At 32.5% G+C, this 25,012-nt stretch overlaps 1 protein-coding gene across 3 annotated transcripts in view; it reads right to left on the bottom strand.

Annotated features, from left to right (window-relative positions):
- Positions 1-25,012, bottom strand: part of slc4a11 (solute carrier family 4 member 11) — a 403,848-nt gene that overhangs the window by 143,621 nt on the left and 235,215 nt on the right. For all 3 annotated transcript variants that reach the window (XM_030126744.1, XM_030126745.1, XM_030126746.1), the window contains one exon: positions 20,590-20,713. In XM_030126744.1, coding sequence (XP_029982604.1) covers positions 20,590-20,713 — 124 coding nt within the window. The remainder of the gene's footprint in view (positions 1-20,589; positions 20,714-25,012) is intronic.

Below are 25,012 nucleotides of genomic sequence, written 5' to 3'. Positions count from 1 at the left end.
ACTAATAAAAATATATGGTGAGTTGACAGAAACAATTTGAAACATTTGAACATTTGAAAGATAAACAGTACCACAGTGCTTCAGTTTCAGCTTCACAGTTTGTATTTTATCGATTGGGATTGTCTCTCTCAACTCATATATTTTTTATGAGTAAGTTTTTTTTTTTGTTTTTTTTTTAATCAATTACTAGAAATTTCAGGCGACCCCATTTGAATTCCAGGCGACCCAACGTGGGGTCCCGACCCCAAGGTTGAATAACACTGTATTAGAGGATATGTGGCGCGATCAGAGCCGAGCAAAAACAGCCTCCATTCCATGCACATCGCCGTGACCCCAAAACACAGGTGTCAAACATGTGGCCCGGAGACCAAATCCGGCCCACCAAAGGGTTTAATCTGGCCTCTGGGATGAACTGGTGAAATGTAAAAATGACACTGAAGATATTAACAATCAAGGATGTTAAAGTCATTTTAGGTCAATTCAATCTAAACTGGATCAGAGCAGTAAAATACTATCATAATAACCTGTAAATTATGAAAACTGTAATTTTTTCTCTTTGTTTTGGTGTAAAAAAGTAAAATTACAGAAGAATATTTACAGCAGTGTTTTTCAACCTTGGGGTCAGGACCCCACATGGGGTCGCCTGGAATTCAAATGGGGTCGCCTGAAATTTCTAGTAATTGATAAAAATAAAAATAAAAAGTCACTAATTAAAAATATATGGTGAGTTGAAAGAGACAATCCCAATCCATAACAGACATGACAAACTGTGAAGCTGAAACTGCAGCCCTGTGGTTCTGTTTATCTGTCAAATGTTCATTGTGGTCAGTTTCAGATGCTGCAGCTCTTTCATAATTCATAGTTTGAGTTCTTGTTTGTTCAGTATTAATTGTCAGCCTTGTAAATCCAAGCTGGACTGACTGTACATATCCTGACCAAGGAAAATCAAATTCTCACTTTGTGCAGTAATCTACACCTGGATTTTCTGCCTCCGTCCATAATAATATACATTATATAGACTAAACGTCCTCTAAAATGAATGATTATTTGCAATATCGTATAAAAAACTATTACATGATCAAAAACAAATTAATTTTAGCCCAAAAAATGTCTCAGTTTTGAATGTGTGGGGTCACCAGAAATTTGTGATGTTAAAATGGGGTCACGAACAAAAAAATGTTGGGAACCACTGTTTTACCTCAATGTGAAAAAGTATTAACCTCCTGAGACTCAGGAAATGTCAGCAAAGTACAAGCTTTTTATGGTCTTTTATTAACCCTTTCATGCATGAATTATGAGAACCTTAATCAAGATTTTTTTTTTTTCCTGTGTTTTTATTCTTCTGTAGGCATGAAAAAAACAATGTGACTGAGTTTCTTCTATGAACCTATTTTCCCATGGAGTTACAAAATCATGTGTTTAATTTTAGAAGCAAAGAAACATGTATTTACTGATATACTGTGTGAAAACTATCAGATAAAAACATTTTTAATGCTGCTAATCTGATGTTTTCTCACATTTTAACAATACCTGCATGGAGATAATATGCAAAAACAAACAAACAAACAAACAAACAAACAAACAAACAAAAACCCTTTTTGTTTAAAAAAAAACAAACAAACAAAAAAAAAACTAAACTTAATTACAGTCTAATAACAATTAGCAATTTTTTATTTTTTTTTATTTATTTTTTTTTTTTACAGTCAAACATGTTACTGCTGATCAGGTTTTTCTGGAACAGCAAACTTACAGTAATGGTATCAATTACAGTATATGGGATAAAGCATAAGTGTCCACTGTGTTGGCTGATATGGAACTAAAACAACAAAATCCATAAATATATATGAGAACACCTTTGAACAACTGTCCACTGTAGGGACTACTATGCATGAAAGGGTTAAATATGTGCCTATAATGGAAACATCATGATGCAACAGTTTTTTCAGATGCAGTTTTTAAAATTTTTTCAGAATGTCTTTGTGGTGGACAGTTTTCTTTTCTTTTTTTTTGTATAAAGTTGTGAAACTCTTGTCCACAAATGTGGACAGAAAACCCATAGCTGGTAAAGATCACTCTAGTCGGGTCGTGTTGAAGCTGAAGCGACACCTTCAGACTCTGAACAGATCATGGACAGACACATTTAACATGTCGTCACCTCCATCAGTTTCAGGTCTGCAGTCTTTATAGTTATATACCGTTAGCCTCATAGCGTAAGAGCCTTAGTCATATTTTTGGCCAAATTGTGATATCTGCATAAATCTACTCTCCTACCACTGCTGCTCCATAAAATATTGATTCAGATTTTTGTCTTATTTATGCAAAAATATTGTTTGGTATTTCCTCATATCCTGCCACCAAATCAGATCAATACTACATCATCAATCTAACTATGTTTTTAGCAAAATATCATATTCATAAATGTAAATTCTCCAATCACAAACCTTCTTTATTAATCTTTAAAACTGAATTAAAATAATGTATTTCAAGTATCCAATACTCAATATTCTGATGTATTATTTCTGCCTATATATTTTGTCCCCTGGCTATGTTCTGCTCTGTTCATGTTGTTATATCAATATTGTACTTTATTCTTTATATTACCATTGTATTCTGTATAACAGAAAATAAATATATATTACAAAAAAAAAAAAAAAAAAACTACTGCTGCTCCATTTTGCATTGTTGCCTATGACCTGCAAAAAATATCCTATGAGGCAAAAAAATGATGGTTCAACAGTTTAACCACAAACTGTGACTTTCTTGACTTGAAAAACTATCTTTTAAACTAACAAGCATCGTATGTGTAAATGAGGTAATAATTCAAAGGCCATTAAAAAAATAATACTCTTCACCATAAACTGTAATGCAGTTTTTTTTTTTTTTTATTGCAACCACATGTTATAGAACTGGAAAGGGGCGGGGCTCCTGCTCTCTATAGCGTGTTTAAGATCAGGTCAAAAGTATCTAAAAACTGTCACAATCAAAATTATTTATATATGTTCTATTGCAGCCATGAGAGAGAGTGACAGAGACGAAGGATGAAAATGAATATTAGATGACAATTGTAATTATTTGATATATATGAAGCTCAAATATTATATTGGACTCCACAGACCACAGGTGTCAAACTTGCGGCCCGGGGGCCTAATCTGGCCCACCAAAGGGTCCAATCTGGCCTGCGGGATGGATTTGTGAAATGCAAAAATTACACCAAAGATATTAACAATCAATGGTGTCAGAATCATTTTAATTCATGTTCCCCATACAGACACATACAGTCTGATTAGATTTCAAGTGGGTCAGAACCAGTAAAATATTATCATAATAACCTATAAATAATGACAATCCCAAATTCTGTCTTTGTTTTTTTGGTGTAAAAAAGTAAAATTACATGAAAATGTTTACACGATCAAACTATACTTTTACAAAAAACGTGAATAACCTAACAAATATGAACAAACAAAAATGTCTTGAGAAAAGTAAATGCAATTCTACCAATATTCAGTCTGTTACTAAAGGTTTTGTGCAATTGTAATGCACATATGTAAATGATAAACTGATAAACCGAGGCATAATATTGTTAAAATTGCACTTGTTTTTCTTAAGACAATTCAAGTTGTTGATGTTATTCAGATTTTTAAGGAAACTTTGTAGATGTACACCTGATCATAATATAATTTTACTTTTTTCACTGTTATTATTTTACTGGTCCGGTCCACTTGTGACCAAACTGGGGTGAATGTGGCCCCTGAACTAAAATGAGTTTGACACCCCTGCCATAGACAGTTGAAGGACGTTTGTAAATATGTAAGATTATCAGACTTTAATGCTTTTTGATTGTTTTACGGCACTTTGCACTACTACTACTTTGCAGAATGGCTTTAATATGATTTGCTGTGGTGTTGGATGATATATGATTTACTGAGAGGCAAACATTTGTCTACTGCTACAATTGGATTTCCCTAGATTTGCTGGATTTTATGTGGGCTTTTTGTTATTGTAATTCCACACGCGTAACAAATAACGCTGTCACAATGCACAAAGTGCAGCAGAGTGATGGCAATGACGTCCTGGCAGCATCTGAGACAGTGTGGTCTGGTGCCAGGGAAGCCTTGTTTGCTAGGAGGTGGTGATACGAACATAGCCCAACTCAGTGTGTACAGCAGCAGCTGCAGCAAACAGAATACCTAAAGCCTATAAGCTTTTTCCACTGTGGTAACTGAATTTCAACCAGATTAATCTGCCTTTTTGCAGTGCAGAGGCAGAGGATACCCTATCCTCTGTCAGACTACAAGTCTGAGAGGCATTCTAGAAGGAAGGCTTTAAAAGATAACCCGGAAAACTTTGGCTTTTGCGTGGGACTGCAAACTTGGTTAGTTTGGGTGCACAGAAATAACCACTTGTGCTGCATAATCCACCTCACTGCAGTCGATACGTGCGGTCAAAACAACGGTTCAATCAATAAATTAATCAATGAATACATGACTAAATGCATTACTCTCAGAGATGGAGGTGGCAACATCACACGCAAGTTGCTGTTAAATTATAGCATCAAATTGCTATATTTGGGATAAAGAGAACATATTGTTTAAAGGCTGAGAGGCATACTATTCTGTGGGGTTGTTTTTCCACACAGATCAATGCTGTGAATTAACTTTAACAACAGATGAACTGAACCATGAAAAAAACAAGCAACAAACTTTCCATTCCTACTTCTCTAACCTATAGTTGGTGAAAATTTAACCCATAAACACCGAAACATCCATGAATGACCAAAACCAACTACTGATCTAAACTGTTTAACGCCTGCTGATCCACTAATCCTATCAATCCACGGAAATAATTGGTGTAAAATACAGTTTGTCATCTTTTCATGGTCATCAGATATGACCCATTTGGATGTTCAGAGGCTCCGTAGTTACCGTGGAAACACCATCATCTTCTACAACATTGATTCACCAGTAAAACCCATGGAGTCGGATCAATGACAGTGGATGGACACACTGGGTTTATGTTCAATTATTGATATATTTTGCTGAAAAAGTCAACTTTTACGTCAGTTAACTCTGCTTAGATTGAATTTACTCTGAGCTTTTATGAGCATCAACATGATCAATAAATTGAATACAGGAAATTATCTGATTATCACTGAAAAAATGCGGAGGATAATATGTAAAACACCATGTGCATGTGCAACCACAATGTAAATATTTAAATCTGAATTTACATAAATACTTAGATAAATAGCAGATTTCTTTCCTCTCTTTATATTTTATGTTTCACAAGTGTATATTCTGTGTTTTCTGTCTTCCTTGCACTTTATTTTTGCATTTGCTTCAATTTCAAAATGGTGGGATCAGTAAACTCTTATCTTATCTTATCTTATCTTATCTTATCTTATCTTATCTTATCTTGTCTTATCTTGTCTTATCTTATCTTATCTTATCTTGTCTTATCTCATCTTGTCTTATCTTATCTTATCTTATCTTATCTTATCTTGTCTTATCTCATCTTGTCTTATCTTATCTTATCTTATCTTATCTTATCTTGTCTTATCTCATCTTGTCTTATCTTATCTTATCTTATCTTATCTTATCTTGTCTTATCTCATCTTGTCTTATCTTATCTTATCTTATCTTATCTTATCTTATCTTATATCAAGCAGTAATAGATGTAGAGAAAAATTAATCTGGTCCATGTTTTCAAGTTTGCCATACATATCTCTTTAATTATGTTTTGTTTTCTACATTTTAGTGTCTTTGCTTGCATCTTATTTATTTTTTTCAATTGTATCCTGCTGTTGTGCCCTTCTGCTGTGTCTGTCAAAGCACTTTGTAAACTCAGTTTTTAAAGGTGTTATATGAATAAAAATTATTATTGTATCATTATTATTATTATTTGGATGTTCAGAGGCTCCATAGTTACCGTGGAAACACTGTCATCTTTTACAACATTGATTCACCAGTAAAACCCATGGAGTTGGAGCAATGACAGTGGATGGACACACTTGGTTTACGTTCAATTATTGATATATTTTACTGAAAAGTCACTTTTTTTTTTCAGTTTTCTCAGTTTTTGATTTCATAACCCTCAACTTCAATATGAGCTTTTATGAACATCTACATGATCAGTGAATCGAACACAGTAAAATATGTTATTTCTACTGATAAAATACCAGATACAGAGGATACTATTATAAACAAATGGTGATAAATGACTTGAGAAAGGTTAGATAGAGAGAAAATTTCATTGGGGAACTGACATAAAAGTAGCGCTGGGTCTTTATGGGTTAAAGTTAAATAGATTTTCAGTGGAAGTTTTGAAGGTCGTTGGCTTGATTAGCCGGGTTTGACTGAAAATGCGGATGTAGAAAGCGAGAAACGTCGCTATTAACGCTAACTACAAGGACCTTTGAGGCATGAATGTACATGAATGTGTCAATAAGGCGAGTTCAGGTACGAGTTTGTTGAACTGAGTGAATGAAAAACAGAAGGGTCACGCCCGTTCAGCACATTCATTTTGGTCAAAGAAAAGGACGAGACAAAAAAGCCGCACATACTGTAAAGTTCTGTAAATTATGGGTGATGAAAAGGGTACGCCGTTACAGACGCTAGATCTGCCAACCAAAGGAATTCCTATTATCATTACCATCGTGCCTTTGCAAAGATTTTTCTTGCACAGGCAGTCATCATCAGGAATAATTGAGACATAATAGTGCTTTATGTTTACTTGAGGCTCAGATTAATGTCTGTGAGAACGCCATTAGTGGTTGTGATTGCTGCCTGTAAGACTGGCAAGGAGGGCACTTATGGAGAGGCATGAAGGGGGGGGGGGGGTCATGGGAAAAAAAAAAAGAGATAGAAACTGAACAAATAAACAAACAAACAAAGCGAAAACACAATGCAGTTGGCTGAAGCGTCACTGATTACCCCACCCCCATCCCCCATCCCTAACCCTGCGGTTCGTTGGTTTGTTAGCTTGGGTGAATGCTAATCGTAAGGCTAACATGAAAACATCCCTTCCATCCTGTCATTTTTTTTTTTTTCTGCAGAAGAGGTTGAGTGTTGCAGGGGTTGGGGAAGGAGGGGGGCTGGGGGGTGTCCATCTGGAGTGGGGCAACAATCAGAGCCATCTGAAGACAGCAGAGTGATATGTGCATGATGGTGATGAAGCAGTGGAGGACAGGGGTGTTGAGTGCTAGGACGAGTTCATGTTTTGATGGCACAGAAGGGTATTACAGCAGTGTTTTTCAACCTTTTTTTTACTCCTGACCCCATTTTAACATCACCAATTTCTTGCGACCCCAGACATTTTAAACGGAGACTTTTTTTTTTTTTGCTAAAATTAATTTGTTTTGATCGTGTAATAGTTTGCTATACTATGTTGCAAATAAACGACATTTAGTCTACATAATGTATATTATTATGGACGGAGGCAGAAAAGCCAGGTGTAGATTACTGCACAAAGTGAGAATTTGATTTTCCTTGGTCAGGATATGTACAGTCAGTCCAGCTTGGATTTACAAGGCTGACAATTAATACTGAACAAACAAGAACTCAAACTATGAATTATGAAAAAGCTGCAGCATCTGAAACTGACCACAATGAACATTTGACAGATAAACAGAACCACAGCGCTTCAGTTTCAGCTTCACAGTTTGTCTTTTATGGATTGGGATTGTCTCTAACAACTTATCATATATTTTTTTATTCGTAATTTTTTTTTTGTTGGTTTTTTTTTTAATCAATTACTAGGAATTCCAGGTGACCCTACGTGGGGTCCTGACCCCTTCAGCTCTGCCCCAAGGGAATAATTTTGGAAAAAATATGAACAGAGGTCAATGGAGAAAGAAAAATGATGTTTTGATCCTGTTTCAATTGTGTTCCCATTTACACATGTAATATTCGTCAATTTAAAAGATAATTTTACAAGCCAAGAAAGCCCTGGGTTTTGGCAAAGACAGTAAAGAAATATTTAGTTTGTGTTCAACAGCTGAATGGACTGCATCTAGTGTCACACATGATGCATAACGGCTGCTTGGAACATTTTACCTCAGTGTTTTTCAACCTTGGGGTCGGGACCCCACGTGGGGTCACCTGAAATTTCTAGTTAATGAGTGAAAAAAAAAAAAAAAATGCTCTAATAAAAAATATATGGTGAGTTGACAGAAACAATTTGAAACATTTGAACATTTGAAAGATAAACAGTACCACAGTGCTTCAGTTTCAGTGTCACAGTTTGTATTTTATGGATTGGGATTGTCTCTCTCAACTCATCAGATATTTTTTTATTAGAAAGTTTTGTTTTTTTTTTGTTTATTTTTAATCAATTACTAGAAATTTCAGGTGACCCCATTTGAATTCCAGGCGACCCCACGTGGGGTCCCGACCCCAAGGTTGAAAAACACTGTATTAGAGGATATGTGGCACGATCAGAGCAGAGCAAAAACAGCCTCCATTCCATGCACATTGCCGTGACCCCAAACTACAGGTGTCAAACATGTGGCCCGGGGGCCAAAGGATTCAGTCCGGCCCCTGGGATCAATTGGTGAAATGCAAAAATGACACTGAAGATATTAACAATCAAGGATGTGAAAATCATTTTAGGTCAATTCAATCTGAAGTGGGTCAGACCAGATTGTGTTTAGAGCGAGAAACGGACTTTTGCTGCAAATTTGCAGAGATTTTTTGTTTTAGTATCACAGGATGAAAAACATAGAAGGAGGTTTAATTTTAAACAGCAAAGGGTTCAGACTAATGTAAAGCAAATGTGTATTTGTGTTGTGGGTGTCAGGATGTGGAATTCTTTGGCAATGGAAGAGAAGAGCTGTACAAATATTTTTCAGTTTAAGAGGAAAGAATAGAGAAGCTTTATAAAAGCATGTAATGAAATACTTTAATTTATGGATTTTGGATTTGTTGTATTTGTATCGACTACACTGGTCCACAACAAATTTATTGTTTAGGTTTTTTGAGCTGATTTAGGATAATTTTGGTGTGCTGAATCCAAAAATCACATTAATTTTGCTCAATCAGGTCAACTTTCTGAACTATGCTACATATTGGCTTTTTAACATTTTTGCTTACATTTATGGGCATTTTCACATCATATGATACAAAATTCTTTCATATTTCTTGCAATGAACGAGTTTTGCCAATAAATGAGTTTTGCCAATTTATGATTAATGTTTTTTTTAATATTACAGGTGAATGAAATGGCTTCGACTAGAAGAACTTGCAAAAATAAGCCTGACGTATTCTGCTACATCTGCGGTGAACACACCATTGTACCTAACAGGAATCAAGTCACAAGTTTCATAAAGTGTGCTTACCAATCTTATTTTGGTATTAATTATTATATTTTGTGAGAGGATCAAATTTTTCTAAATCAAATTAGCAAAAAAAACCTGACCTGATTGAGAAAAACAGATGTCATTTTTGGATTTAGCGGTGCAAAATGGTCCTAATTCAGTTGAAAAAACCTGGACAACTTGCAAAAAAGATTTTTTTGTAACCCAGTGTTATCATGTAAACTGTTTACTGTAATAGCTGTAACGGCAACGTATCTGATGTAAGCAGATGTTTCTAGAAAGGGGCAGGTATTATAAGTTTTCTTCATCCTGCTCCTTTCCAATCATTTAGATTGCAATAAATAAATAAATAACCTACTATCATAATAACCTACAAATTATGAAAACTGTAATTTTTTCCTCTTTGTTTTAGTGTAAAAAAAAGTAAAATTAGACAATAATATTTACAGACTAGCCTTTTACAAAAAAAAAAAAAAAAGTGAATAACCTGAAATCTCTTAAGAGAAGTATGTGGAATTTTAACAATATTCTGCCTGTTATTTAATGTTTTGTGTATTTGTAGATCCACTGTGACCTCTGAGTTGTGATTCACATGTATAAATGATAACACTGGGTTACAAAAAAATGTTTTTTGCAAGTTGTCTTGGTTTTTTCAACTGAATTAGGACCATTTTGCACCGCTAAATCCAAAAATGACATCTGTTTTTCTCAATCAGGTCAGGTTTTTTTGCTAATTTGATTTTGAAAAATTTGATCTTCTCACAAAATTGATTACGTTTTTGTGACTTTATCAGTTGATTTTTTATATAGTTCTCACCCAAAATAGGTTTTAAGAGAAAAAAAAATCATTTTCTAACGGGATTCCTGTTAGGTACAATGGTGTGTTCACCGCAGATGTAGCAGAATATGTCAGGCTTATTTTTGCAAGATCTTCTAGTCGAAGCCATTTCATTCACCTGTAATATTAAAAAAACCATTAATCATAAATTGGCAAAAGTAAAATCTTCAGAACTGGTTTATTGCAAGAAATATGAAAGAATTTTGTATCATATGATGTGAAAATGCCCATAAATGTAAGCAAAAATGTTAAAAAGCCAATATGTAGCATAGTTCAGAAAGTTGACCTGATTGAGCAAAATTAATGTGATTTTTGGATTCAGCACACCAAAATTATCCTAAATCAGCTCAAAAAACCTAAACAATAAATTTGTTGTTGACCAGTGTAATCTAATATTGTTAACATTGCACTTATTTTTCTTAAGAATTTACAATTTCCCATTTGTTCATGTTATGTTCAAGTACAATTCGTAGATGTAAACATTTTCATTACGGAATTTGACTTTTTTCACTCAAAAGTTCTTATCCTATTATTTATATTATTTGACTGGTCTGGCCCACTTTCTATCGTATCAGGCTGTATATATGTGGCCCCTGAACTAAAATGAATTTGACACCCCTGTCCCAAAAGGTCCAGCCTACAGGACACTGATGCCCACACAAAGCACGCAGAAGCTGTTGGATAGACATGAGTTCAGACTGGCCAGGAGCTGTTATCACTGGAAATGTAGACACAGCAAAAACAAAGGAAAAGCCTAAAAGAATGGAGAATTACAATTTAAACAAGTAGAGAAGAGATCTAAGCAAATGCCCTCAAATAAAAATCATTACTCAGAATAGACAAAAAGCCTCAGATGAATGAAGAAAAAAGCTTTGATTTTGCAGTTGCAGTTTACATATTTAGCTCAATTATTTACAGCGTCTCTGAATGCAATTTAAGGCTTTTTTTATGTCCACATTGACAGATTAGTTGGAGGATATAGAAGAAAGCTACTGATATGAAAACAAAGTATGCACTCCTGTAGCTTTTTGCTGGTGGCTTCAGGCTTTTCTGCAATGTTTTTATACTAAAAGTTTGTTGTCTGTCTTTTTTCAACCACATCTTGTTAAACTTCCTCATATTACATAATATTTTTGACACATTACTTCAGGAAGTAGCTATTTTTTGATGAGAGAAGACACATCGCAAGTAGTTTTGTTTTATAGTTTTGTTGCAATGTGATCAATAATTATTTCCAGGATTGCTTTGACGACGCGATAAAATAAGAATTGATGTAAGAAATGATACGACACGATATGCTATGATGCGATACGACGCAACATAATACAGTGTGAGACAATATGATACGCTACGAAACAATAGGATATGTAATGAAAGTGATATGATACGATGCAATATGATATACCGTAAATTCTGGACTATAGACCGCACCTGAATATAAGCCGCAGACCCTAATTTTAGAAAGAAAATCAATTCTGTACACGTATAAGCCGCGTCGGTTTATAAGCCGCGGGTGTCCACCAGTGGTGATTTCTCATAGACTGCAAGAGAAGCCCGGCTTCCCCATCATTACGAAAATTAAATGGTTAAATATGTTTGGTTGTGTTGACATTTCATTGACTACACTTGTGTTAAAACACGTTCATCTCACAGACGAGTTCGTTCAGAATCAGTTTTATCACAAACCATCAGACTCCATGTTGTTCACTTCACATACATTCCCGTTGCGCTGTTTCCTCATACGATCTATGGTCAGTGCATTTCCCCGTTGAAGCCTGGCTTCTATGGGAGTCTATGGGACCGAGTGGAACCTTTTTTTCATTGCGTCAAAACTGGACGGTAATTACCTCTGCCAAGGATGTTGAATGTTTTTGAAGAATGTTTTTGCCAGGGTTTGTTTGTCTGTCTGTCTGTCTGTTTGTCTGTCCGTTAGTGTGCAACATAACTCAAAAAGTTATGGACAGATTTTGATGAAATTTTCAGGGTTTGTTGGAAATGGGATAAGGAAGAAATGATTAAATTTTGGTGGTGATCGGGGGTGGGGGGGCCCACGGGGGGGGGGGCGCAGACCACAAAATTTCATCAAAATCTGCCCATAACTTTTTGAGTTATGTTGCACACTAACGGACAGACAAACAGACAGACAGACAAACAAACAAACAAACCCTGGCAAAAACATAACCTTCTTGGCGTGGGGGGGCCCACGGGGGGGGGGGGGGGGGGGGGGCACTGATCAGCCTTGGCGGAGGTCTGCGCTCTCCGAGTGCTTCTGGTTGGATAAAGGTTTTCTTTGAGTTCAAATGAAATTATTCCCTGTACAGGGTGGGGAAGCAAAATTTACAATGAACATTTAGTTGTTTTTTCTCAGCAGACACTACGTCAGTTGTTTTGAAACCAAACATATATTGATGTCATAATCATACCTAACACTATTATCCATACCTTTTCAGAAACTTTTGCCCATATGAGTAATCAGGAAAGCAAACGTCAAAGAGTGTGTGATTTGCTGAATGCACTCGTCACACCAAAGGAGATTTCAAAACTAGTTGGAGTGTCCATAAAGACTGTTTATAATGGAAAGAAGAGAATGACTATGAGCAAAACTATTACCAGAAAGTCTGGAAGATACTATTAAAGAAGAATGGGAGAAGTTGTCACCTGAATATTTGAGGAACACTTGCGCAAGTTTCAGGAAGCGTGTGAAGGCAGTTATTGAGAAAGAAGGAGGACACATAGAATAAAAACATTTTCTATTATGTCAATTTTCTTGTGGCAAATAAATTCTCATGACTTTCGATAAACTAATTGGTCATACACTGTCTTTCAATCCCTGTCACAAAATATTGTAAATTTTGCTTCCCCACCCTGTATGTAAATGGGTCTGATATGTGTGAGCTTGCTGTCATATCTATAGGTTGATTCGTTGTTAATATGATGATTAAAAAACAAAAGACAAAAAACGAGGCAATGAAAGGATAGTAATAAAAGCACATTTTCTCTTTCTTTTTTTTTTTTTGTCGGTGGACTTATCGGGTTTCCTTTGGATTCGTGCCGATACGGGATTGACTTGCTTTTGCGTCGGCTGTGGATTCATGGACTTAAAATGACTTGAAAGACACTTGAAAGTGAACAAATTTTTGTTTTTTGTTAGAGTAGGACTTTTAATTTATTTTTAAATATAAAGATTAAAAACAAGTAATTACGTCTGTTGTAATATCATTTTCATTTAACATTACGCACGACGTGCGCATTAATTCTGAGATGCTTTACATTTCTGACGGTCTCTGGAGAGCTTTAGTGGGTGTTTTCATTCAGAGTTTTGTTATGTATATTTGTGAAACAATATTAACATTTGAAGGTTTACTTTTTTTCCTTAAAAGTTCCCCTTTTGTGTGTGTTAATATTAACTTTATAAAGGTTCAGTTGTTAATGTTATCCATTCCTGCATACTTGGTAACAATAGACAGATTCTCCCCAGGGGTGTGGCAGGCAATAAGGGAAAATCGTCGTATAAGCCGCGTCGGAGTATAAACCGCAGTGTTTAAAGTGTGGGAAAAAAGTAGCGGCTTATAGTCCGGAATTTATGGTAGTTTATTGTCCAAGTGGGGACATTTAGGCCTTTTTAGATGCATATATTACACTGGGTAAAGCTTTGATTATCAAATAAAAGTTATTTCCAGGAATATATTTAGGATACGATATGATACGATAAGAAATGCTAACAAAAAATCTGATACAAAATGCTACAAAATGATGATATGATGCAGCACAGAATGATATGACGCAATACAATATGATACTTTGAGAAACAATATGATATGATACGATACAAAAATGGTATGATATGATACAATATATTTTTATGTCCCTTGCTTCAGGCTTAAGGCTGGACATATCTGTGCAAAGCTCAATTTTTTCGACCACATGTTTTTTTTGTTTTTTTTTTAAACAACTTTATTAACAACATTTGAGTATATAGTAGAAAATTTTAAACAAACATCAAGATGTCAAAAGAGAAGCATTTGAACATATAAGTTTTAGAAAATAATGCACAGATTTAAAAATACAGAGCATAAAATACAAATTATAATAATAAAAAAAAGTAAATAAGTAAATAAATAATAAATCTGACAAATATAAATAAATACATGCAACAGAGAGTTCAGTGAGTATTGAAAAATTGTTTATAAATAGCCAATGTGTTAGTGCTTTTTTTTTTTTTTTTTTTTTTTATTATATATGAATTCTAAAGATTTCATATAATTTTCAAATTCTAATAGGAAGATTTTAAAATTTGGGTGTGTTTTAGTATATTTGTTTTTATATCTATGAAATTTTCCAAATAATATGAATACATTTACAATAAATTCTAGATTGTTAGTATCCTGTTTAAAATAAGTAATTACATTTTGGGATGTTATATTTATTTTATTGTTACTTTTAGATATGATATAATTTTCAATTTTGGACCAAAAATTAGAAGAATGTTCACATAAAAAGAATAAGTGTAAAGTAGATTGTCACACAAGAGTCTGCTTGGTGGGAAGTCTTCACATCGACCTGTTTTAACCCTTTCATGCATGAATAATGAGAACCTTAATCATGATTTTTTTCCCCTTGTTTTTATTCCTCTTTAGGCATGAAAAAAAAAACAATGTGATTGACAGCTTTTTATGAACCTATTTTTCATGGAGTTGCAAAAATGTCCGCTCAAATGGATACGATGCGTTTAATTTTTGAAGCCAAGAAATGTGTATTTACTGATATACTGTGAAAACTATGAAATCAAAACACTTTTAACCCTTTCATGCATGAATTATAAGAACCTTAATCAAGATTTTTTTTTCCCTGAGCGTTTTTATTCCTCTTTAGGCATGAGAAAAAAAACAATGTGATTGAATTTTTTTTTAAATCAACCTGTTTTTCATGGAGTTACACAAATATCCACTCAGCTACACTATGAATTTTATTCTTGAAGCAAAGAAACATGTATTTAAAACCCAATATCATAAAGTGATATGAAAACAGTGAAATGAAACTATGTTTAATGCAGCTAATCTGATGTTCTCTCACATTTTAACATATTCTAATACTACTTATTACTCACTTCATGAAGATAATATGCAAAAAAATAAATATTAACAACTGATTTCCACTCAAGAACCAATCAAGAACAGCAAATTTACAGAAATGGTATGAATTGCAGTTTATGAGATGATGTATAAGTGTCCACTGTGTTGGTTGATATGGAACTAAAACAACAAAACCCATGAATATACAAGAGTAAAGCTGAAGAGTAACTGTCCACTGTAGTGACCGCTATGCATGAAAGGGTTAATGTTGCTAATCTGATGTTTTCTCATATTTAAACATACTCTAATACTAGTTATTACTCACTTCATGGAGATAATATAAAAAAACAATTTTGTTAAAGAAAAAAATGATAATTACAGTCTAATAACAATTGATTTATACTCAAACATGTTTTTGCAGATCAGGTTTATCAAAAACAGCATAGTTACATGATGCATAAGTGTCCACTGTGTTGGCTGATATGGAACTAAAACAACAAAATCCATGAATATACAAGAGAAAAGCTGGAGAATAACTGCCTACTGTAGTGACCACTATGCATGAAAGGGTTAAATGCAACACCGAGTGTCATGTATGCTCGACTGTGAACCCTCAAACATCTGCTCACAGTACGCTCGACTCTGTGGGAACCTTTTTTGATTTTTAAGTAAAAGTTATTTCCAGGAAACGATACAAAATGAAACAATAAAAAATGAAAGGAAACAATATGATGGGAAACACTACAAAATGATGACATGATACAGCACAGAATAATACGACGCAATACGATATAAGAAACAGTATGATATGAAACGATACAAAACGATAATAAATACAGATAGATGTGATACTACACAAAAACGGTACGATATGATATAATATTGCTTTAGGCTTAGTGCTGCGCAGATGCATGCACACATTACAATGAGTAAAGCTTCGATTATTAACCCTGTAAAGCCTGAACTATTAAATCATTGACAGGAAATTCCAGTTCTTTGAAACTAGAGCCTTTATCGGTCCTTCAAACAACTCCCAAATTTTTTTAAAATATCAATTTCCATGTATAACTGTCAATTTTGTATCATATTTGATACATTGGGTCTCAATGCTTAAATATTATTATTTTTGAACAAACAAAAACATAATACAACACAAAGATATCTAACAAATTGGTAATGTCTTTTCGAAATTGGCAAAGTAACATATTCCAACTGAAAAAAGCGTATAAAGACGGAACAATGAGATTATATGAACAATTATAAGTTTTTACATTTTGGTTAGTATTTGTTTTGCATCTTGTGACATATTTATGTACTTATTTTGGTCTGGTATCGTAACTGTTTTGCATCATTTCATCAGGTATATATTTACATATGTTGTGTTTGTTTTGTACTTCCTAGATATGTAGTTGTACACTTGGTTTTGTATTGATTTTGTATTATTGTTGGATGTATTTTGTTTGGTTTGTCTGACTTTATACAGTATGACTTTATAGCTAGTTGTGTATAGCTAACATTTAAGGATATTATTATTTAGAGGGGGCAGGAAATACACGATTTTCTTCATCCTGCTCCTTTTTGAACATGGGTGTGTACATGTTTGTTCACTTGATGATTACCATGAACGAAAAAAAAAGTTCTGCCTCCTTCCTCATTAATGACAGTCTTGTAGTGTCACTGGAAAGGTCTCTGGTGAATGAATTCCTCCCCCTGGTGGATTATCTGTGTATTGCATGTATCTAATTGTATACATCAGGTTTTTCAAGAAAAAAAATCTCACTGATCATGTAGAGCAGGGGTGTCAAACTCATTTAAGTTCAGGGGCCATATTCAGCTAAATTTGATCTGCAGTGAGCCAGACCAGAAAAATAATAACATAATAACCTATAAATAATGACAACTCCAAATTTTTTGTCTTTGTTTTAGTGCAACCCCCCCCCCCCATTAAATTATGAAAATACTTACTTTTATAAACTATCAAAAAAAAAAAAAAACCCTGAAAAAACTGAAATTTAAATGAAAAAACATAAGAAAATTTAGTGCAATTTTAACAATATTATTCCTCAACTTATCATTTGTCCATGTGCATTATGGATCAGATCTACAAAGACACTAAACACTGAGGAACAGGCAGAAAAATTGTTCAAATTGGGCCAAATTTTCTTTAGACATTTCAGGTTGTTCACATTTGTTCAGGTTATTCACATTTTATTGTTACAGGATAGTTTGGAAATGTGAATATTTTCAGAATTTAATGTTATTTTTTGCACTAAAACAAAGAAAAAAAAAAGTTGTTGATTCAAGATTTTTTTTACTTAATTGAAGATTTTTTGGGGGGTTAGTTCAAGATTTTTTTTTTACTTAAAGATTTTTTTTTTGGCTTAATTCAAGATTTTTTGCTAAATTTGAGATTTTTTTTTTTTGCTTAATTCAAGATTTTTTTACTTAATTGAAGATTTCTTTTGGCTTAATTCAAGATTTTTTTTTACTTTAATGAAGATTTTTTTTTTTGCTTAATTCACAATTTTTTTTTTTTTACTTAATTGAAGATTTTTTTATGGCTTAATTCAAGATTTTTTTTTTTACTTAATTGAAGATTTTTTGGGGGTTAATTCAAGATTATTATTATTATTTTTTTTTTACTTAATTGAAGATTTTTTTTGGCTTAATTCAAGATTTTTTGCTAAACTTGAGGGTTTTTTTTGGCTTAATTGAAGATTTTTTTTACTTAATTGAAGATTTTTTTTGGCTTAATTGAAGATTTTTTTTTTACTTAATTGAAGATTTTTTTTTTTTTGGCTTAATTCAAGATTTTTTCCTTAATTCAAGCTAATTTTTTTTTACTTAATTCAATTCAAGACTTGTGAAATTTTTGCACTTGGCAAAAACATCCCAGGGGCCGAACTGGACCCTTTGGCAGACCGCAATTGGCCCCTGGGCCGCATGTTTGACACCCCTGATGTAGAGGGCTTGAAAACTCACGTATCAAATATAATACGTTTGGCGTTATAGGGTTAAATGAAACTAACAATCAATAAAGTCAATTTCCAAGCACGACTGAGATTAATGTTACTTTTTAATGAAGATAACGTTCATTTCAAATTCCGATCCATTTTAAAGATGTGCCAAAGTTGTATTTCAGACCCTTCAAACTACTTTAATTCTGAATTTCAGACTTCACTGTGGAACCCTGCGCTGTGGAACATGATAAGCTGCTTACTTTTGTTTCCTCCTCATTTGTCTTTTAACTCAGAGAACGTGTCAGAGTTCTCAGCGTGAACTCAGAGAACACGTTTCCCGCTCTCCTTGTCATAACAGATCCTCAGCTACTGTAGCCTGCTGCGATTAGCATCTCCTTATTACATGCTTTTAGATGACAGGGACATGGCATCCTACTAAATCTGGGCATAAATCACATTATTTTGGAGGTAAATATGGAAATTCTGACAGTTCTTTCCACGGTTTCCACCCGGTCTTGGATGTATGTTTAAGAAAGGAAACGTCTCCCAGCTTGACTCGTGTGTCATTCGCCTCGTCTCTCCCCCCCGGTTTCCCGTTATCTCTCCACTAATAAAGGCAAAGATAATACTTAATTGGACTCGTGACAGGTGGCTGAGTGTAACTGAATTTGTAAGAGGAGACTTTAAATGCTGAAAGCAGAACAATGGGATATGCAAATTATCAATTACATGGGCGATAGCAGCTGGATGTTTACACTGATCATATGGTCAGGTAAAACATACCGGGTTTATTCCTCAATCTGTTTTATGTTTCTGGTGAAAAAAATGAACACGCAAATCCAGGACAATCCAAGTCAAAGAGAAAACTGAAGGGATTAAGAAGGAGATAAATAAGGAGGAAATGTTTTATCTAGATCAGCTGAACAGTAATAGTGATATGGACGGAAATCTGTCTCATCAGATTTGGAATTATAGAAGACATTGAATTTCTAGCACTGAATTTTTTTGTACTGAAATTAAGTATCTGAATTTTTTTGTCTCCGAATTCAACTAGGTTCATAAATTTAGAATAAAAAAAAAAATCAGATGCAAAATATTCTGATGCAAAAATTGAGATGCAAAAAATTCAGATGCAAAATATTCAGATGCAAAAAATTCAGATGCAAAAAATTCAGAAGCAAAAATTCAGATGCAAAAAATTCAGATGCAAAAATTCAGATGCAAAAAATTCAGATGCAAAAAAATCAGATGCCAAAATTCAGATGCAAAAAATTCAGATGCAAAAAATTCAGATGCAAAAAAATCAGATGCCAAAATTCAGATGCAAAAAATTCAGATGCAAAAAAATCAGATGCCAAAATTCAGATGCAAAAAATTCAGAAGCAAAAATTCAGATGCAAAAAATTCAGATGCAAAAAATTCAGATGCAAAAATTCAGATGCAAAAAATTCAGAAGCAAAATATTCAGAAGCAAAATATTCAGATGCAAAAAATTCAGATGGAAAAAATTCAGATGGAAAAAATTCAGATGGAAAAAATTCAGATGCAAAAAAAATCAGATGCAAAAAATTCAGATGCAAAAAATTCTGATACAAAAATTCAGATGCAAAACTTCAGAAGCAAAAAATTCAGATGCAAAAAATTCAGATGCAAAAATCCAGAAGCAAAATATTCAGATGCAAAAAAATCAGATGGAAAAAATTCAGATGCAAAAAAATCAGATGCAAAAATTCAGAAGCAAAAAATTCAGATGCAAAAATTCAGATGCAAAAAATTCTGATGCAAAAATTCCGATGCAAAAAATTCAGATGCAAAAATTCAGAAGCAAAATATTCAGATGCAAAAATTCAGATGGATAAAAATCAGATGGAAAAAATTCAGACACAAAAAATTCAGATACAAAAATTCAGATGAAAAAATTCAGATGCAAAAAATTCAGAAGCAAAAAATTCAGATGCAAAAAATTCAGATCACACATCCATGCTGACCGTCTTCCTGCATCGGTGTCACTTGACCAACCTAACATAACTCAATTGGCCGGCTGTCGGTTCAACTTGAGATAGAATGGATTACTTATCCTTGTTGTCCGGGATGTGTCATCTGAATTTTTTACTTGTGAATTTTTTGCATCTGAATTTTTGCATCTGAAATTTTAGTATCTGAATTATTATTTTTTATTGAAATTTATTTTTTTTAATTTATGAACATAGTTAAATTGAGAAACAAAAAATTCAGATACTTAATTTCAGTGCAAAAAAAAAAAAAAATTCAACGGCTTTTCTAATTTCAAATCTGATGAGACAGATTGCCTTCCATACAGTGAGCTGTGAGATCTGCGAACGCCCCAATAATCCACCACAGTCAGATACATCACACATCTCATCTTGTCCCTCTGGGGGCGGTGCTTACCATTTTGAGCGGGGCCAGTATCAGGATGACATAGCGCACCTCGCAGCAGTTTTCCCCCCAGTTTTGCGGCCTCTCCAGGCGGGAGATGCACACGTGACGCCTCTGGAGACTCTTCACGTTGCAGCTGGAGCAGAGAGGGAGAAGGAGGAGGTTTTATAAATGTCAACGCCTCACCTCACCGCCAGCGCCCTTCATTTCCATAGATTAACCTCTTTCTCAGCAGCAACAGTTAGACAGTATTCAAATGTGCCGGGTGAGCCTGCGATCAGTTCCACACCGCTGCACACAAACACACACACATCTGCGTGTTTGTGTACGACAATGCAGACTCACTTAGAAATTCCTATAGTTGTAGTGCATCGTAAGAGAAATGTAGATATTACTATGGAAATACCTGTTTGGCTTACGGAGGTTTCAGTGTTGTTGCAAGTTTATAAAGATTATTTCTTTATTATTATTATTTTTTTAAATTTTATTTTTATTGAAAAAAGGTGACAAAATATTTCCAAACTATTATTTTGTATTCAGTGCATGAAAACTTATTTAATGTATTTTTCCGAAAAATTTCGAGTAGGGGTAAAAACTATCCTAAAATATCACAAATTGTGCAAAACAGACATGTTTTATAGGAGATTACATGTTTGTTTTGTTTTTTATTGAAGTTTTATAAACACACAGACACCAAAAACAACAAAAAAAATGAAAAAACAACTGACTGAGGTTTCAGTGTTGTTGCAATGTTATAAAGATTATTTCTTTATTGTTATTATTTTTTTATTTTATTTTTATTGAAAAAAGGTGACAAAATATTTCCAAACTATTATTTTGTATTCAGTACATGACGACTTATTTAATGTATTTTTCCGAAAAATTTCGAGTAGGGGTAAAAACTGTCCTAAAATATCACAAATTGTGCCAAACAGACATGTTTTATAGGAGATTACATGTTTGTTTTGTTTTTTATTGAAGTTTTATAAACACACAGACACCAAAAACAACAAAAAAATGAAAAAACAACTGACTGAGGTTTCAGTGTTGTTGCAATGTTATAAAGATTATTTCTTTATTATTATTATTATTTTTTAATTTTATTTTTATTGAAAAAAGGTGACAAAATATTTCCAAACTATTATTTTGTATTCAGTACATGAAAACTTATTTAATGTATTTTTCCGAAAAATTTCGAGTAGGGGTAAAAACTGTCCTAAAATATCACAAATTGTGCAAAACAGACATGTTTTATAGGAGATTACGTGTTTGTTTTTTATTGAAGTTTTATAAACACACAGACACCAAAAACAACAAAAAAATGAAAAAACAACTGACTGAGGTTTCAGTGTTGTTGCATTGTTATAAAGATTATTTCTTTATTATTATTATTTTTTTTAAATTTTATTTTTATTGAAAAAAGGTGACAAAATATTTCCAAACTATTATTTTATATTCAGTACATGACGATTTATTTAATGTATTTTTCCGAAAAATTTCGAGTAGGGGTAAAAACTGTCCTAAAATATCACAAATTGTGCAAAACAGACATGTTTTATAGGAGATTACATGTTTGTTTTGTTTTTTATTGAAGTTTTATAAACACATAGTCACCAAAAACAACAAAAAAATGAAAAAACAACTGACTGAGGTTTCAGTGTTGTTGCATTGTTATAAAGATTATTTCTTTATTATTATTATTTTTTTTAAATTTTATTTTTATTGAAAAAAGGTGACAAAATATTTCCAAACTATTATTTTATATTCAGTACATGACGATTTATTTAATGTATTTTTCCGAAAAATTTCGAGTAGGGGTAAAAACTGTCCTAAAATATCACAAATTGTGCGAAACAGACATGTTTTATAGGAGATTACGTGTTTGTTTTTTATTGAAGTTTTATAAACACACAGACACCAAAAACAACAAAAAAAATGAAAAAACAACTGACTGAGGTTTCAGTGTTGTTGCATTGTTATAAAGATTATTTCTTTATTGTTATTATTTTTTTAAATTTTATTTTTATTGAAAAAAGGTGACAAAATATTTCCAAACTATTATTTTATATTCAGTACATGACGATTTATTTAATGTATTTTTCCGAAAAATTTCGAGTAGGGGTAAAAACTATCCTAAAATATCACAAATTGTGCAAAACAGACATGTTTTATAGGAGATTACGTGTTTGTTTTGTTTTTTATTGAAGTTTTATAAACACACAGACACCAAAAACAACAAAAAAATGAAAAAAACAACTGACTGAGGTTTCAGTGTTGTTGCAATGTTATAAAGATTATTTCTTTATTGTTATTATTTTTTTATTTTATTTTTATTGAAAAAAGGTGACAAAATATTTCCAAACTATTATTTTATATTCAGTACATGACGACTTATTTAATGTATTTTTCCGAAAAATTTCGAGTAGGGGTAAAAACTATCCTAAAATATCACAAATTGTGCAAAACAGACATGTTTTATAGGAGATTACATGTTTGTTTTGTTTTTTATTGAAGTTTTATAAACACATAGTCACCAAAAACAACAAAAAAATGAAAAAACAACTGACTGAGGTTTCAGTGTTGTTGCAATGTTATAAAGATTATTTCTTTATTATTATTATTTTTTTTAAATTTTATTTTTATTGAAAAAAGGTGACAAAATATTTCCAAACTATTATTTTATATTCAGTACATGACGATTTATTTAATGTATTTTTCCGAAAAATTTCGAGTAGGGGTAAAAACTGTCCTAAAATATCACAAATTGTGCCAAACAGACATGTTTTATAGGAGATTACGTGTTTGTTTTTTATTGAAGTTTTATAAACACACAGACACCAAAAACAACAAAAAAATGAAAAAACAACTGACTGAGGTTTCAGTGTTGTTGCAATGTTATAAAGATTATTTCTTTATTGTTATTATTTTTTTATTTTATTTTTATTGAAAAAAGGTGACAAAATATTTCCAAACTATTATTTTGTATTCAGTACATGAAAACTTATTTAATGTATTTTTCCGAAAAATTTCGAGTAGGGGTAAAAACTGTCCTAAAATATCACAAATTGTGCAAAACAGACATGTTTTATAGGAGATTACATGTTTGTTTTTTATTGAAGTTTTATAAACACACAGACACCAAAAACAAAAACAAAAAAAAAAAGAACAAACAACTGACTGAGGTTTCAGTGTTGTTACAATGTTATAAAGATTATTTTTAAAATTTTATTCTTTTGAAAAAAAAAGACAAAATATCTCCAAAATGTTCCCAAAGCTTAAACAAGATGGTTATATATGGTTACATGAAAGTATTTATTGTGTTTTTTATTTCACCATTAATTTTCATTATTTCTTTTTTATTCAGTACATGATGACTTATTTCATGTATTTTTCCCAAAAAATTTCAAGTAGGTGTAAAGACTGTCTGAAAATATGACAACTTCTGCAAAACAGACATTATGTTTGTTAGGAGATTATGTGAGTTGTTTTGTTTTTTTTTTTTAATTGAAATTTTATAAACACATAGTCACCAAAACAACAAAAACGCACAAATAACTGTCTGAGGTTTCAGTGTTGTTGCAAATTTATAAAGACGATTTCTTTTTTTTTTTTTTTTTTTCAATTGAAAAAAGGAGACAATATTTCCAAAATATTATTTTGTATTCAGTACATGACGACTTATTTAATGTATTTTTACCAAAAAATCTCAAGACTGTCCTAAAATATCACAACTTCTGCAAAACAGATATTACGTTTTAGAGGAGATTATGTTTTTTTTTTTTTATTTTATTTTTTTTTTTTATTTATTGAAATTTTATAAACACACAGTCACCAAAAACAACAAAAACGAACAAACAACTGACTGAGGTTTCAGTGTTGTTGCAAGTTTATAAAGACTATTTCTTTATTTTTTTTCAGTGAAAAAGATGACAAAATATCTCCAAAATATTACCAAAGCTTAAACGAGATGATTGATAATAAAAGCATTATATGAATATATTTATTGTGTTTTATATTTCAGCATTAATTCTCATATTTATTTTGTTTTCGGTACATGATGTCTTAATGAATGTATTTTTCCTAAAAGTTTCAAGTAGGGGTAAAGACTGTCCTGAAATATCACATCTTCTGCAAAACAGATATTATGTTTTATAGGAGATTATGTTTTGTTTTGTTTTTTCACTTAAGTTTTTATTGAAATTTTATTAACACATAGTCACCAAAAACAGCAAAAAAACAAACAACTGACTGAAGTTTCAGTGTTGGTGCAACTGTACAAAGACTATTTCTTTATTTTTTTCATTTTATTTTCATTGAAAAAGATGACAAAATATCTCCACAATGTTCCCAAAGCTTAAACAAGATGACTGACAATAAAACAGATTTATTGTGTTTTATATTTCAGCATTAATTCTCATTATTTATTTTGTATTCA

Source organism: Sphaeramia orbicularis, chromosome 22 (genome assembly GCF_902148855.1).
Source record: "Sphaeramia orbicularis chromosome 22, fSphaOr1.1, whole genome shotgun sequence".
NCBI classification, from domain to species: Eukaryota; Metazoa; Chordata; class Actinopteri; order Kurtiformes; family Apogonidae; genus Sphaeramia; species Sphaeramia orbicularis.
This window is presented reverse-complemented; position numbering and strand designations above follow the sequence as displayed.